The 15,604-nt window shown below is 41.1% G+C and overlaps 1 protein-coding gene across 1 annotated transcript in view; it reads left to right on the top strand.

The window, feature by feature from the left end:
• Positions 1 to 15,604, top strand: part of THSD7B (thrombospondin type 1 domain containing 7B) — a 595,317-nt gene that overhangs the window by 555,508 nt on the left and 24,205 nt on the right. Inside the window, exons 22-24 of the mRNA XM_030210867.1 lie at positions 2,762 to 2,935; positions 3,077 to 3,172; positions 5,649 to 5,731. Of these exons, the coding sequence (XP_030066727.1) occupies positions 2,762 to 2,935; positions 3,077 to 3,172; positions 5,649 to 5,731 (353 nt within the window). The remainder of the gene's footprint in view (positions 1 to 2,761; positions 2,936 to 3,076; positions 3,173 to 5,648; positions 5,732 to 15,604) is intronic.

Below are 15,604 nucleotides of genomic sequence, written 5' to 3'. Positions count from 1 at the left end.
ACTGTGAAGGGGTGTACACATGGGTGGAGAATGGGAAGGCCATGGGCATGTCATCAAGCGAAGCAGTGAAACTCATAGGGGCCGATATTAAGACCGTGGGAGGTAGTCAGGCTGCCTCCCATGGTCAGCTCTGAGCCTGGATATTCAATGCCGGGTTGTTTCCTGTGACCAGCATTGAATTTCCAGTTTGTTTTTGGCCAGTTCCAAATTAACTGGCCAAGCTGATATTCAGTACTGGCCGGTTAAGTTGAAACCGGCGAAAGATATATCACCTATTCACACGGCCAAATGTGGCCATCAAACTTAGCTGGCAATGTGCCAAAAATCAGAGGATAGCCAGTTATATCATGCTATAACCAGCTATCTGCTAGGCACTAACCAGCAATATTCAGTGGGAGACAGCCGACCAGCTCCCACTGAATATCGCCAGATAGCTGGCTAAGGGGCACGTTTACTAAGCTGCGTCGGCACCTATGCACACCCAACGCACATCAATTTGGAGTTACCGCATGGCCCTTGCAGTAATTTCATTTTTGGCATGCGTCCACTACGCGTGCCGGAAAAATAATTTTTATTTTATGGCGCATGGCAGAAACCGGGTGGAAATCATCATTCTATGTGTGTAGATGATTACCGCATGGTTGCATGTAAGACGTTACCATTAAGTCAATGGCTGATGGTAAGGTCTCAGACCCAAAATGGACACGTGCCAATTTCTATTTTGCCGCACATCCATTTTCAGCCCCCAAAAAGGCCTTTTTTGCAGGCGCACTGAAAAATGGACCTGCATGCATCCAATACACTTGTCTACACCAGTGCAAGCCATTTTTCAGCGCACCTTAGTAAAAGGACCCCTAAGTACCTCTTAACTGGCCAGGTGACTTTCTTTGATCAGGGGGATAGAATACTATAAGTTGTACAATAGAATGGCATACTTAGTCAAATCAACTTATACTAGCCATTGACCCTATCATAAGTGGGTGCACCTTTATTTCAGCATGCCAATGTGGCTTTGCGCTAGTATTCTATAACCTCTTAGGTGTACCCTAAAGAATTTACTGGCACTAAGCATGCTCATTGTGATGCCTACATCTTTGTGTCAAATTATATTATTGTGTAAAAAATATTTTAAAAATCATAGGATACTTAAAATAAAGGCTCATGGCACTATAGTACAACCCAGACCAATTCCAATTTTTATGAAAGTGTAAAGGAGCAGGATCAAACTGCCAGACAAAACAAACAAATAACACAGAAACCAGAGCTGTCTTATAATTTTTAGTATAAATGCTATTTTAGTAACATAAACAATCACATGCTGACACTTCCTATGAATTTAGAAACTAAAAGAACGCCAACCATGGTGAAGATGACTTTAACACAGCAGTTACACTATCTGGAGGTGAATGCCAGTGGCTGCAGTTCCATGTAGAAAGTAGGAAGATAGAAGAGAGAAATCACATACAGGCCAATCCATACTGAGTCGAATATTATTATGATCTATTAGGAAGAGCTCAGAGACACAGCAACAGTAGGCTGTAGAAACCGAAAAACAGCTTTAATGGCATCAGTAACATTCTTAAACATCTGGCAGAAAAATGTTAATTGAACCTTGCAAGAAGTTCATGTTGCAGTAGTAGATTCTAAGGCTGCAGTTTTGCAAATGGTATCTGATATTGTGACTTTGAAACAAAGCATGCATATCATGTTAAAGCATACTCCAAACCTTAATATAGAGCACATTCATAATAATCAGGATGCCGGCCATCACTTCAAAGGGTTATGAGGCTTTGAAAGGTTTTATATAACATATTTACAGCTGTGTGCATAAGTTAGACACTACTGGTCAAATTGTACGTTTTAATGCATCTTTAATTAAACAGAAGCAGATACAACCTCTACGTGGTACAGAATAAAAAACATTTTATGCAATTTTAATGAATTATTTTCTCTGCCCAAACTCCACCTCTGTACGTGCTGTCATGTCAACACACAAACTGTTATACTGGTTGGAATTTTATAACAGGTCATTTAAACACATATCTGCCCAAATAGGCATGAAAATACATTTTCTGGATCTCAGCATTGTCTACACTAGTAAAATGATATAAAAATTGTGCGTTTTGTGTGTATATGAGAGTGGTGGTGATGGGGAGTCAAGTAGTTGCAGACTGATGAGCTGTAAGTTCTCTTGAATTTGCAAGTTCCTGGGTTCTGTTCTACCTTATGGAGAAACGCAAGGGGAGATACTGGCCTAACCCTGCTGTGGTTGATGGCCCAGTATCTAGAGGACAACAACCAATGAGAGCCTTCATGAGTTTTGGGTCCAGTGGTTTGGCTTCTGAGGGTATGTGCTGCAGTGGAGGGCTGGCATAGAGCGGGTTTTCTTTTTTCTTCCCGAAGTTTCATGAGAGTTCCCTAAACCTAGAAGTGAGAGTTTAAAAAGTTAAAATGTGCTATTTTACTGTTAACCCCAGTTATTAGTAACTAAATCTAATAGTATAAAATGGGACCTGTACTAAAATAGCATGGGTTAGTGGTACAATAGCTCATCTTAATGGGAAGCTCACAATGCAAACTATGCCCCAAATGCACTTGTCATAAAATAATGCTGTGCTCATGATCTTTCATGACCTAAGTAATAAGTTTGATAAAAATTAAGCTTTAGTCTGTACACATTGAGTCCTAAAAGATGATGTTCAAGTTAGAGTGCAGTGTTATAGCTCTGTAATTGCATACCTCTTTTTAAATTGACCTCTAGGTGATTGCCACCTGACAGAGTGGTCAGTTTGGAGTTCCTGCGAATTGAGCTGCATTGATGGAAGAAGTTTTGAAACTATTGGCCGCCAATCTCGATCCAGAGCATTTATAATCCAGTCTCTAGAAAACCAGGAGAGCTGTCCTGAACAGGTCTTGGAGACGCGTCATTGTATAGGTTTGAGTCTACTGTAGTGTTTTTTCATTCTTTTCTTTGCTTTGTATTATTATTAGAGTAGTACATTTCAACATTGAACCTGTAATGATGTGGAGAGAATAGAGTACAAAATAATATTCTATTTTTGTATTCCAATTGTAGGTGGAAAATGCTATCGTTATGAATGGAAAGCAAGTCTTTGGAGAGATAATGAACGCAGTGTTTGGTGTCAACGTTCAGATGGTTTAAATGTAACAGGTATGATCATCGGCATCTACAATAAATGAATGAATGTATCCACATAGGGAAGCCACTCGACAACACAGATTATCTGGAGTCATTCAGAAGATCCCACAAAACAATGTTTCCAATGTGTTTTATAGATCAAGAGCTTCCAAGAATATTCAGAAAAATGTCATCATCTGAAACATGCAGCACATCCTCATTCATTCATCCACAGATCTTTACATGTTCTGACAGGGCTCCTGTTCCATTCAAAACTGCATCAGGGGAGCTGCAAAGACTTACTAAAGAAGGCAAACAAAATGTCCACAGTAAAATATATGCATACTGATATTCAAATTAACCAGTCCCCTCAAAAGGGAAGATCCTCCCAATAGGACCTGCTCAAAGGACTGTGGCACCCTGAGCCAACTTTTGCATTGGCGCTACCCCCACACATGATCCTTCTGCTGCCCTCCTCCTTCCCCCGTTGGTGATAAATGGTGTCAAAATCCCAGTTTACCATCTCTCCTTCTTTCTTTCCTTCTCCCGATCTTGTGGATACTGAGCTGTAGGCAGAGGGATGGAGGGAGAGATGCTAGACCAGGATTTTGAACCTGGGGCTGGGAAGGGGCAGGAGTGACTAGGAATCACTCCTGCTCTGAATCCACTAGATACCAGGGATTGTATCAGGTAGGCCCAGGGATGGATGACTTTAGGTGATAGAGGGGCTTTGGAGGAGTGTCTTGAATTGCAGGTGTCAGGAGTCCTTCTTAGGATGGTGTCAGGTGGGGAGGAGGCAACTCTGAGTATATCAGGCAAGCACTTGAGAGCCTCATAAGAATTTGTGCAAGAAGTCGTTTCTTACTTTAAACTGCCAACTAGCTGTCACTTTCTACTTCAAACAAACTGAACCTATTAAAAAATCACCATACTGTATCTCATTAAGAAATCACCATACTGTATCTCATTGGCTAGTATTCTGCATTAAATTCTGTTATGAACAAACTGGTATTGCTCAAACCAGTAAATCACAACCTCATCAACTCAAAGCCACTCAAAGTGTCTGCTTCACAAGCTTCCATATGCAAAGCAGTGACTTTGTACTTGCTTCATACTTTCACTTCACACTATTGCCTGGATAAGTCCTCAGTCAGAGATGATGACTTCAGTTCAGCTGTGCTAGACAGCCTGTCTTTGCAACACTGCATCTTGCATCTTCTTGAGGACCAGGCTGCTCCTGAACATTGGCACAACAAGGTGGCACATCTCATTCATTGGAAACTTCGTAAACATTACAACATCACTGAACCAGAGAAGGTATTGGGTTCCCGGTCCAAAGAGAATTGTGTAGAATGATAACCTGAGACATTGACATTGTAACCAGTAAGAAGCTGGATGCGATGATACTGGACATAGTGGTAAAAGAGAAAAACACCAGAATGGAATAGATCAGAGTTGTCAGTCCCAAGAGGTTATGCTATGAATTGTGTGGACAGAGAAAAGATCCTCAAGTAACAAGAAATGGAGTATGAAACCAAGAAAATGTGGTAGAAGGATACAGAAATAACTCCCATCATTTTGGGTGCCACAGGCTCGATTACAAAGAATTTCCAAGCACACCTGGATAGGTTGTCTATACATCTTACAAACTCCAGATGGCAGTTCTCTTTGGCATGATGGAAGTACTACGGCGAGCATTAGCAGTAAATTTGAGCGATTGAACTCTTACTTCACGTACACTGGCTTAGGAGTGAAGTTCATTATTGTCATTGTGTGCACAAAACTAATCCATTTGGAAAAATTGCCTCTGGGAAAACAGAGCTTTTCTTATGTAAGTACAGGTCAGTGAATAATGATAATGATAGATATGTAGTGCAGATAGATCTTATCTACAGCATGTAGGCTTCATGTTTGCAATGTCGAGTATTGTTTACTAATAACGCTTGGAAGGGAGAGGTTTTCTTATACTCCTTTGATCAAGAATGGAAAGCAAATATGGAAGAAGGAAGAAATAGTTGTTGTGTTTGCATGTTCCTGATATGAATGAAGCAAGTCACTTAATCCTCCATTACCTTAAGTAATGTTAAGGGGTTGTGTAGTTTGCCTGTTACCGTATGTTATTGCATTCTTCTGAATTTTTTTCTGAGGTTGTGTGGTATGGGTGGATAGTGGGCATGGAAGCATTAACCAGGTAGCGTGTTATACGTAGCGCCTTCTAACTTGGGAGCCCTTAGTGCCTCCTAAATAGGAGACGGTAAGAGGTCAATGTTAGTGTCCTGCAGGTAACAATCACTAATGATTACATTAATGTACGTAATACTTAATCTATCTAAAGGCTCTTTAGTGAAAGGGCCTGTTAGTTTCTTTATCGTATACTTGATGGGTAACCAATCTATCTGCTGTTCACATAATATTTGTTTTCTTACAGTGAATGCATTATAATCTCCTTCACTAACAATTTTAGCTAAAAAAAAAAAAAGCATACTGATTAACAATCCTGTCATTTCAGGGGGTTGCCTTAAGCAGACCAAGCCTGCTACAACCAGACACTGTGACCCACCATGCAGGAAACCATTTTCCCACTGTACACAGGTAATCTAATGTTTCCACATCTGATAGCTTTTGAATAATTTAGGGGCCCTTTTACAATGGCGCAGGGGAGCTAATGCACAAGTAGTGCGTGCCCAATCAGCACTACTGCCAAGGTAGCACATGCACCCGGCGGTAATTCTGAGTTTGGCGCACGCAGCTCATCCATGTTGGTGCATGCTGCATGGTTTCCATATGGGTAGTGCATGAGCCCTTATTGCTAGGTCAGTGGGTGGCGGTAAGGGTTCAGGCCATAAATAGGCACGCACACTAGTTTTAATATTATGCAGACCCATTTCCCAGCCCATTAAAAAATAGCCTTTGTCCCAGCTGCGGTAAAAACTGGCCCAGCGTGTGCCTAAAAGACACGCCCACACTACCGCAGACCACTTTTTACCGCAGCTTTGTAAAAGTACCCTTTAATATCTCTCCAATTGTTTGTTGTATCCTTCTGGAAAGGATAAAACTAAAAAGTCCTGAAATTCAAAATCCCCTGCTTCGAGTAATTCCTTTGTTTACAAGAACCACATGTGAGATTCAATGTACTACTTATAGAAAAGACTAATATAGAGGCCAATGTAATAAATTGTAAATCTTTTATTTTTATTGTTTCAAAATGTCTGTACACTGGAAAATAAATTTACAAAACATCCTCGTATTCTCCCAAATAATGTTTTATATAAATGTTTTACATGGTTTCCTATGCATTTGTCCTATTTGACAATACTTTTACTAATTTTATCCCTTCACTGTTATACATCTCCATGTATAGGAGGTCATTTTAAATGTATTTATATGTGCAGATATTGGCATTGAAACATGTAGATTGAATACACATGTAAGTGGAGATTTCAGAAAGCTGTTATTTACACATGTAGATTGCCAGGGGCAGAGAGAGTTTAATGAGAAATTGTTTGGGCAATGCTAAAGGTGTCCCATAAAACTATCATTGTATATTTAAGAAATTTTCCTCATTGACTTTTTGGAACATCTTCAAGGCACACATTCATGTTATAAAAGTGATCATGAGGGCTAGAAATTTAAATGAGGGATTAAGGGGGTAATATTTTGTGATTCCCCATTTTTTTATATTTTCCTCAAAGGCAAAACATTTTAAAAGTCAGCTTTTATTGTTAAATTGGTACCACGTAAACATATAGAGGCCTAGAGTTAGACATGCTAACTCCTGGGGTCAGCGCTGAGCCCAGATATTCAATGCTGATCTGTTTTCAGTGACCGGCATTAAATATCCGGTTTATTTTTGGTCAGTTTCAAGATAACCGGCTAAGTCAATATTCAGACTTAGCCAGTTATCTTGAAACGGGCCAAAGATATTCTACAGTTTCACACAGCCAAATATGGCCACTAAACTCACTTTAAAAATCGGCAGATAGCCAGTTATATCACATGATGTAACTGGCTAGCTGCTAACCAGAGTAAAAGGTGGCCCTCAGTGGCATTGGTGCATGGGCATGCTGAGGCCACCTTTTACCACAGCGGGTAAAAGATTTTTTTTTAAAAGGAGGCAGTAAATGGCCATGCGGTACTTAAAAAATTGCAACACAGCCATTTACTGCTGAAGCCCATACTGCCTTCTTTTTAGGAAGTGATGAGGGCCCATTCGCCACCCTCCGACACTGAGAAATCAAAAATATTTTCTAGTGCTGGAAATGGTGAGCAGCAGACCCAGAATTACCACCCGGCCACTGGGCGATCCCAGTGGTAGGGCCAATTTGATGTGTACAAATCCGGTGGTAGCCCTATCACCTCTTCGTAAAAGGGCCCCTCAGTGATACAGGGGTAGGAAGAGCAGGGAGTCTGTTACCACTCCTATAATGTTGATTAGTTATTGACAAAAAAAATACCCAAAAGGTTTTTTTTAGAAGCTATTCTTGTTTCGTTTATTTAGAATTTTTTATGGCTCCTTTAATTTCATGGGCAAGCAGCGTACAATGTAAAAAAAAAAAAGGGCATGATGCCACACCTAAGCTTGACAAGGTAATAGAACAATACAGAAGGAAGAAAAGAAAAAAAAAGAGCAAAATTCAAGAGAACATGAGAACAAATGGTAAGGGTGAGAGTATGAAGTCATGGCCAGCAACGGACATAGAAAGAAGAGACTCACAATAATTTGCCTGGCAGCATACACCAAATTTATCATCAGAGCCAGACACTTATAATTAGAAAATCATAAAAACATCTAAGTTTAAAAAACAGACTACCAGTCACTCCGTCTCACTGTATATGCAAGAAATGGAAACATTTATCAAAAAGTGGAGAAAAAAAGACCTCGATGAACAGCCCATGCTCCTCACTAATATATAGAGCTAGAAGACCTGATATCCATCACTAGTCAAAAAACACTCCACGGTCACTGAAAACAGTAAACGGCGTGAAAGCTGTGGTCATGTAAACAGGAAAAATTCTTAAAACTTCAGAGATAAATAAAACCAAAAATCTGTTCAGTCGCCATCAAATACTCTGCAGTCAGTCAATAGACCCACAGGGACACCCTGTTGTGAAAAGCTGCATCAGGGGATAAATTACTGCGTTCCAACCTCTGCTATTTCAAAATGGCATGCACCAAATGACAGCTACTTATCACAGCTGGGAAAAGGTCTGCATAATAAAATAGGTCTTTAGGCCAGCCTTGAATCTCATAAATGAAGATTCAGTACTAAGGTAGGATGGTGGAGAATTCTAGAGTGAAAGGGTCAAATAAGGGAAGACAGTATAATGGGTGATTTCTTTTATGCAACAAAGAGACTAAGTTAAGGACCTCTTCCATTTGTGGGAGGGGGGTCAGTAAATGCACCTAAAGTTAGGCACCAGGAAGATTTGTGATGAACTAGTGCTCTGCAAAGGGCACTCTGCGCAGAGCATCATCTGCAGAATAATAACTTAGGGTTGGTCTCACACCCAACTTTGGGTGCTAGAATTATGCCTTCTAAAACCCGGCCAGTATAATGCTGGTGCCTGACGTAGGCGCAGAGATGGCATTATTCTATAACATTTATTTATTTAAGGTTCATTTCTACCCCACATTTTCCCACAAATGCAGGCACAACATGGTGCCAGTACCCTGGGAATGCCCTAACCTGCCCATCCTCCTCCCGTGGCCATACCCTCTTTACAGTTGCACATTAGAGCTGCACCAGAATGGTGATTGCTGGAATCCCATGGAGCCTGTGGGATTCCTGCAGGTATGGAAGAAGAGGAAATTGGAACACTAGAAACTTGGAATGTATGGCTAGAGGCAGTTGGAGCGCCAGAATGAGACTTGGAATGCCCAAAGAAGCAGCCAGAACTCCAGCCTGAGGCTTGGAAACTTATCATTCAATAGTGAATACCATCCTAAAAAGCAGGAGAGGCTATTGGGGTTGGGAGGAAACAGAGAGCTGTGAGCAAGTACAGGTACAGGTGAGGATGGAGGAGATTAATTGTAGGGATGGGTAGGGATAGAATGTATCTTAGTGGGTATGGGTGATTATTGGTTAGATTCCATTGGGGATGGGTAATATTTCTGACCCCATGCAACCCTTTATTGCACATGAGAGGTTAGGCACTCAGTTTACAGATTAGGGGCATAATTAGTGCTGTTACTGCAAATTAGTGCTTGCTAAGGCAATTTTTTGGTACTGATCCCCAATTAAGTGCCAATGTAGCACCAATTATCAGATTATGCTACGCGCACAATTGAATGTATTCTATAACTGGGCATGCAATTGGGTACCTAACTTTAGGCACCATTTATAGAATTTGGGGGATGGCAGTTATAGAAAGAGGAAGGATGGTGAAGAAACAGAAAGTAAATAGGAAAAGAGGCATTTAATAGAGTAGGTAAAGCCTCGAAGTGGAGAAGGGGGTCTAGGGGAAGTTAAGAGATTGGTAGGGGGTTGGCAACAAGCAATGCCAATGTACCCCAGATTTCCCCACTCAATATTGGTGAGCATGATTCATGAAAATTTGTGATTTCTCCTTCCTTAGTCCATGTTTCAGTGACATAAAAATATGAAATTGATTATCTAAGATCAGATTACTAACCAAAGTCTCTTATTTCTTATGTTCCTAATATTTACCAGTCCTGTAAAGAGAGTAGCAGTGGACATAAGGAGGTTGTGACTGACAGAGGAGAGACCTGGGGTAGACAAATTTGCCCAAATATCTAAAGTTTTGTATAAATGGAGATAACAGGGAGAAAGTAAAAGCTATAAATTAACCATAATTGTTGTTGTATTGTATACATACAACCATGGGACCCCTTTTATTAATGATTTTTTTCCCATGGCCAGTTTAAAACCAACAAAAAAAATGATGTAAACCTTACTAAATAATTTTGCTGCCATTTTATTTCACTATTGATTAATTTATGCAATAAAATTAAAAACACAGGTTATTTCTACCCATTTTATTAAGAGCTCCCATTGCAAGCCAATGTATTCTGCATAGACCGGATTTAAATACATATTTGACAATCGTGATCTTTATCTTCTCTCTATTACTGAATAAAACCCCCCATATCATGACATTTTCAGCTTGAAGCAGAAATCAATAGACATCATAAACAATAGCATTTTCCTCACAAACAGATTACTTCCCGGCAGTCAGTTTTAACAGAGTTTTTTCCAAATAGCAATAGTATTTTGATAATTGTATAAACACCAGAAAGTGGTATTTGGAGCATACTGCATTATACAGTACAGCATGTATCACTAAGAAGTGAGTTGCTATGGACACCTCTATAATAGTGCTATATAGCAAGACTGAATTTCATGCCGTTTTGATAAAGCAGGCCTTCAGGGAATTTCTTATTGCCAAATGACTGTTATGTTTCTTAGAGAAAATTCACCAACTATGGTACAGCAATTGTTTAGTAATTGCACCTCTTGACAGAAAACTAAAAGAAAATTTCCAAAAGTATAAGGACTAGGGAGCATGCAATGAAGCTGCTAAGTTGAACATGGAAAACAAATTGGAGAAAATATTTCTTCACTCAATGGGTAATTCAGCTCTGGAATTTGTTGTCAGGAAATGTGGTAAAAGTGGTTTGCAAAGCAGGGTTTAAAATAAGTTTGGACAAGTTCCTAAAAGTCCATAAACCATTATTAAGGTGGACTTGGGAAAATCTACTGCTTATTCCTGGAATAAGCAGCATGCCATCTACTTTACTGTAGTATCCTGCCAGGTATTTGTGATCTGGATTGGCCACTATTGCAAACAAGATAGTGGGCTTGATGGACCTCTGGTCTGTCCCAGTATGGTGATGCTCATATACTTATATACTAACTTCTGAAAACAGATGACATCCTATTCCTATGTCCTGGAAACAGCAATCCTTTTAAGTTGTGATGCTTTTTATATAATGCATGAATTTCGGAGTCTCCAAAACTCATACACTATCCTGTTTATTTTCGAAAGAGAAGGCCGGCCATCTTCCAACACAAATCGGGATATAGGCACCCTTCTCTCAAGGGTGCCCGAATTGGCATAATTGAAAGCCGATTTTGGGTGCCCTCAACTGCTTTCCGTCGCAGGGATGGCCAAAGTTCCAGGGGGCATGTCGGAAGGGTAGCAAAGGCGGGACAGGGGCGTGCCGGGGCGTGCTTAAGAGATGGGCGTCTGCAGCCGATAATGGAAAAAAGAAGGGCGGCCCAGATGAGCATTTGGTCCACACACACTTGGTCCCTTTTTTTTCACGAACAAGCCTCAAAAAAGTGCCCGAACTGACCAGATGACCACTGGAGGGAATCGGGGATGACCTCCCCTGACTTCCCCAGTGGTCACTAACCCCCTCCCACCTTAAAAAAAACACTTTAAAACCTTTTTTTCCAGCCTCTATGCCAGCCTCAAATGTCATATCCAGCTCCATCACAGCAGTATGCAGGTCCATGGAGCAGTTTTAGTGGGTGCAGTGCACTTCAGGCCCATCCCCCCTTCCTGTTACACTTGTGGTGCTAAATGTTGAGCCCTCCAAAAAAAACCAAAACCCACTGTACCCACATGTTGGTGCCCCCCTTCACCTGTAAGGGCTATGGTATTGTTCTACAGTTGTGGGGAGTGGGTTTGGGGGGGCTCAGCACCGAAGGTAAAGGAGCTATGGACTTGGGAGCATTTTGTGAAGTCCACTGCAGTGCCCCCTATGGTGCCCGGGAGGTGTCCTGGCATGTCAGGGGGAGCAGTGCACTACGAATGCTGGCTCCTCCCATGACCAAATGCCTTTGATTTGTTTATTTTTGAAATGGGCGCCCTCGGTTTCCATTATCGGCAAAAACCGAGCCCGCCTATTTCTAAGGTCAGCGATCTGAGCATAGTCAACCTAAATGTTGGATTTGGTTGTCCCCAACCATATTATCAAAACGAAAGATGGGCGTCCATCTCATTTCGATAATACAGTTTGGTCCGCTCTTTTTGCGCCGTCCCCGGAGATGGGCGTCCTTAGCAATGGATGCCCCTGTTCGGAAATGCCCCTCCGCGCCTCTCTTACTGGTCCAAGCTCTTTTGTTAATCCACATCCTACAACGATTACAGTTTTCTTCAGGACTAAGATCATTCTGTCCTACAGAATTACAACAGACTATGACCGTGGTTATCATCCCAGTCCTCAGAACACACACAGCCACTTGAGTTGTCAGGATGGATATGAACAGTGAATACCTATGAGATATATAGTATTTGTGTAGAGTGAAAACAATAATGTTCCATTCATATTCATTGTGGATAATCTTAAAACCAGGAACTCCACTGATGTTAGCAAAGTACACTTCATGCACTTATCTATAGAACCTTGTTTCTTCCTCCAGATGGTGGCTAAATATAAATTATTGCAAAATATTTAAGTCTCTCAACACCATTAAAGTCCATCTGACCAAGTAGTTTATAGCCTAAATTAATTTTCAAAAGATTGATAATGTCCTTTTCACAGTTAAAGTGTTTATAGTACATTAATTGTAATTGGGTGCAATTAGACTAGCCACTGAAGAGCAAATATTATTTTATTAATTCATCTCCAGTGTATCTGGTTCACTGATTTCATTTTGCTTTATTTGACAATGTGCAGTAAGGAATAAAACAAATTGGCACAAAGGCAAAGGGTCCTATAGTTTCATGCATCATTTCTGTGCCTTGTACATAAGGCATTACTGCACTGCATCTAGCCAAGAAGACTGCACACCCATGGACTGAATCCTAGAAATGGCGCCTACAAAATTGGCACTGAAAAAATAATACTAAGTGCTATTCTATAAATGACACTTAAATTTAGGTGCCGTTTATAGAATAGCACTTAACACTAGGAACCATGACTACGTTTATGTGTGATGAATTATACCGATGACGGGTAAATTCCAGGCATGGATCCCCTTTGTTCTATAACAATGCACATAAAGTAAATGAACGACCCTGATCCACCAATGACCTGCCTATAGCCACGCCCCCTTTTTCGACTTGCACATAAAATTTACATGCAGATCCCACTCCTAAATTTAAATGTGCAAATTTGAATTAGTTCCAATTAGCATCAATAATGATTTGTTAAGATCTCAATTATTGGTACTAATTGGCTCATTATTCAATTAAATTACATGCACAAATTGGACACGTGCCCAAATTTGCGCGTATAGTTTTTAATGTTTTTTTAAATAGAATTTGGGGGCATACCCACTGGCCGCCTTCTTTTCTCCTTTCCTTGTGCCTTTCTGGCCTCCCCTTGTTTGAAATGACACCAGTATTTCTGGTAATTAGGTTTTCTAGTAGGTGTTCAATGAAGCATATACAAGAATTGAACAGAAACTACTGGGAGAAGTTAGTAGTATGGATATGGAAGAAAACAGGGGGGCTACTGATGAGGTGAATGAAGAAGCCCCAGGTTCACTATGAAACCAGATAGTGATTGGATCCTCAAGGCATCCAACAATCTCCTGCAGCAAGATTATTGTAAATCTGAACAGCTCCCAAGGATGTGAACTGCAAGATAGTACTGCTCCCCATACCATCTGTAGCTGTACAGTCTCCAAGAACCCTAGGAAATGTCCATTAATCAATGTGATGGTAAGGTAGAAAGTAACATAGATTTTCCACATTCCAGGTCCATATAGCAAGCTGGAACAGCTAATCTCAATTATATATAATTAAATCACTTAGGGGCCCTTTTAATATGTGGCGGTAGGGCTACCATACGGGTAACACGTGGCAAAACAGAACTACCACTAGGCAAACCCAGGTGCCCGGCAGTAGTTCTAAGTTTGCCGCATGCTGGTTCCCGCAGTAAAAAATAATGTTTATTTTCTAGGGTGGGGAGTAGGCGTTGTCTGCGGCAATTGAGCAGCGCAGGCACATTGCCATTGGCTGCATGATTACCGCTGGATTGATGCATGAACCCTTACCACCTCCTAAATAGGTGGCAGTAAGGGCTCAATCAGTAAATAGCCGAACTCTAATTTTGATGTTAGCGCATGGCCATTAATGACACCAAAACAAAAAAAATGCCTTTTCCCACCTCAGTAAAAAGTGGCCTCAGTGTGTGGCAATTCTACGTGCCAACACTACCGCGGGCCACATTTTTACCACCGATTGGTAAAAGAGACCTTTAAATTGCTTTGAATATTGGCCCATGCAGATTGTTTCCCATGCAAATTCCTAAGGTCTGCAGGGAGTTTCTGTACCCTCAAATGGATGCTGCGGCAGCCCAATATCCATATAATTTTTGTAAATATCAACACAGTACTTCTTAACTGTTCAAAATTAACTTTGCAACGTGGAATTGGTAAGCAAGGTGTCACGTTCGTGACTGTTTCCTTGTCTGTGCTCACCTCACCCCCTGGTGGCCAGAACCAGTGGCTGCTATGAACTGTCACCCGTTCCAAACTTCAGCCCAATCCGGTCCGGATCTTCCGGGCTACCAGACTTGCTTCTCTTGTTTGTGCCTGAACAGCACCCGTAGCTGCCTTGAGATTCCTGCAGCTGAACTTCAGCAGCTGAGGGGCTTTATTAATCACCTGGAAACTTCTGTGTTTGCCTTTGCATCGTCTAAGGTCTCTGGTTTGTTGGTGCTTTGTGGCACTTCTGCCTAGTCTGGTTTCTTGTATAGTTTCTTGTCTGATTCTAGTTAGTCTGTGTGTAGTTTAGCTTAGGTTTATTGCTTATTTCTTAGTCTTGTTTCTGGTTAGTATTCTTGGTCTAGTTTCTGTTTGTCTGTGTCTCTTGCTTAGTGGCTGCTCTGCAGCTTTCAGTCCTGCCTCTTATCTGTCAGTATTTGTACCCTGTATCAATGGCTGCTTGGCAGCTTTCAGTTCCCGTCCTTTAGCTTGTCCATTTCCTGCCTTGTGTGGTATTGTCTGTCTATGAGTCCTAGCCTAGTTTCCTGCCTTGCTGTTCATGTATATTCCTTTCCCCTCTGACCCTCAGTCCCTCTTCGCCTAGTTGGTATCCAGTTCCTGCCCTGACCAGTAAGTCCTGCCGACCGCCTGAAGCCAGGGGCTCAACTCCTGGGGAAGGGCGGCCAAGTGCAGGTGAAGTCTAGCTGTTCCTATCTGAGTTCTGTCTTGTCCCTGGTGTGTGGTGGTTTTGCCTGCCACTACCGCTCCTTGGCAGTGGCCCAAGGGCTCAAGAAACCTAGTTTTTGCCTTGAAAGCCTGACACAAGGGTCCTTGCTGTCTCAATCCACAAAGAAAAAAGTACCTCAAAGTTTGTGTGGGGAAAATGTGATTCATCTTTCTGAAACTATTAGCTAAATAAATGCTTCTAGGTCCTAGACCTTCAGTGATAAATTGAAAATTGTGAGGAAAATTTTATAATCGATGCCTACATTTAAGCTTCTAGAGGACACCTATTTAGAGACTATTCTATAAGGAATAAAAGGTGCCTACTTTTCTTTATAGA

The sequence above is a fragment of the Microcaecilia unicolor genome, chromosome 7, assembly GCF_901765095.1.
Source record: "Microcaecilia unicolor chromosome 7, aMicUni1.1, whole genome shotgun sequence".
Lineage (NCBI taxonomy): Eukaryota > Metazoa > Chordata > Amphibia > Gymnophiona > Siphonopidae > Microcaecilia > Microcaecilia unicolor.
This window is presented reverse-complemented; position numbering and strand designations above follow the sequence as displayed.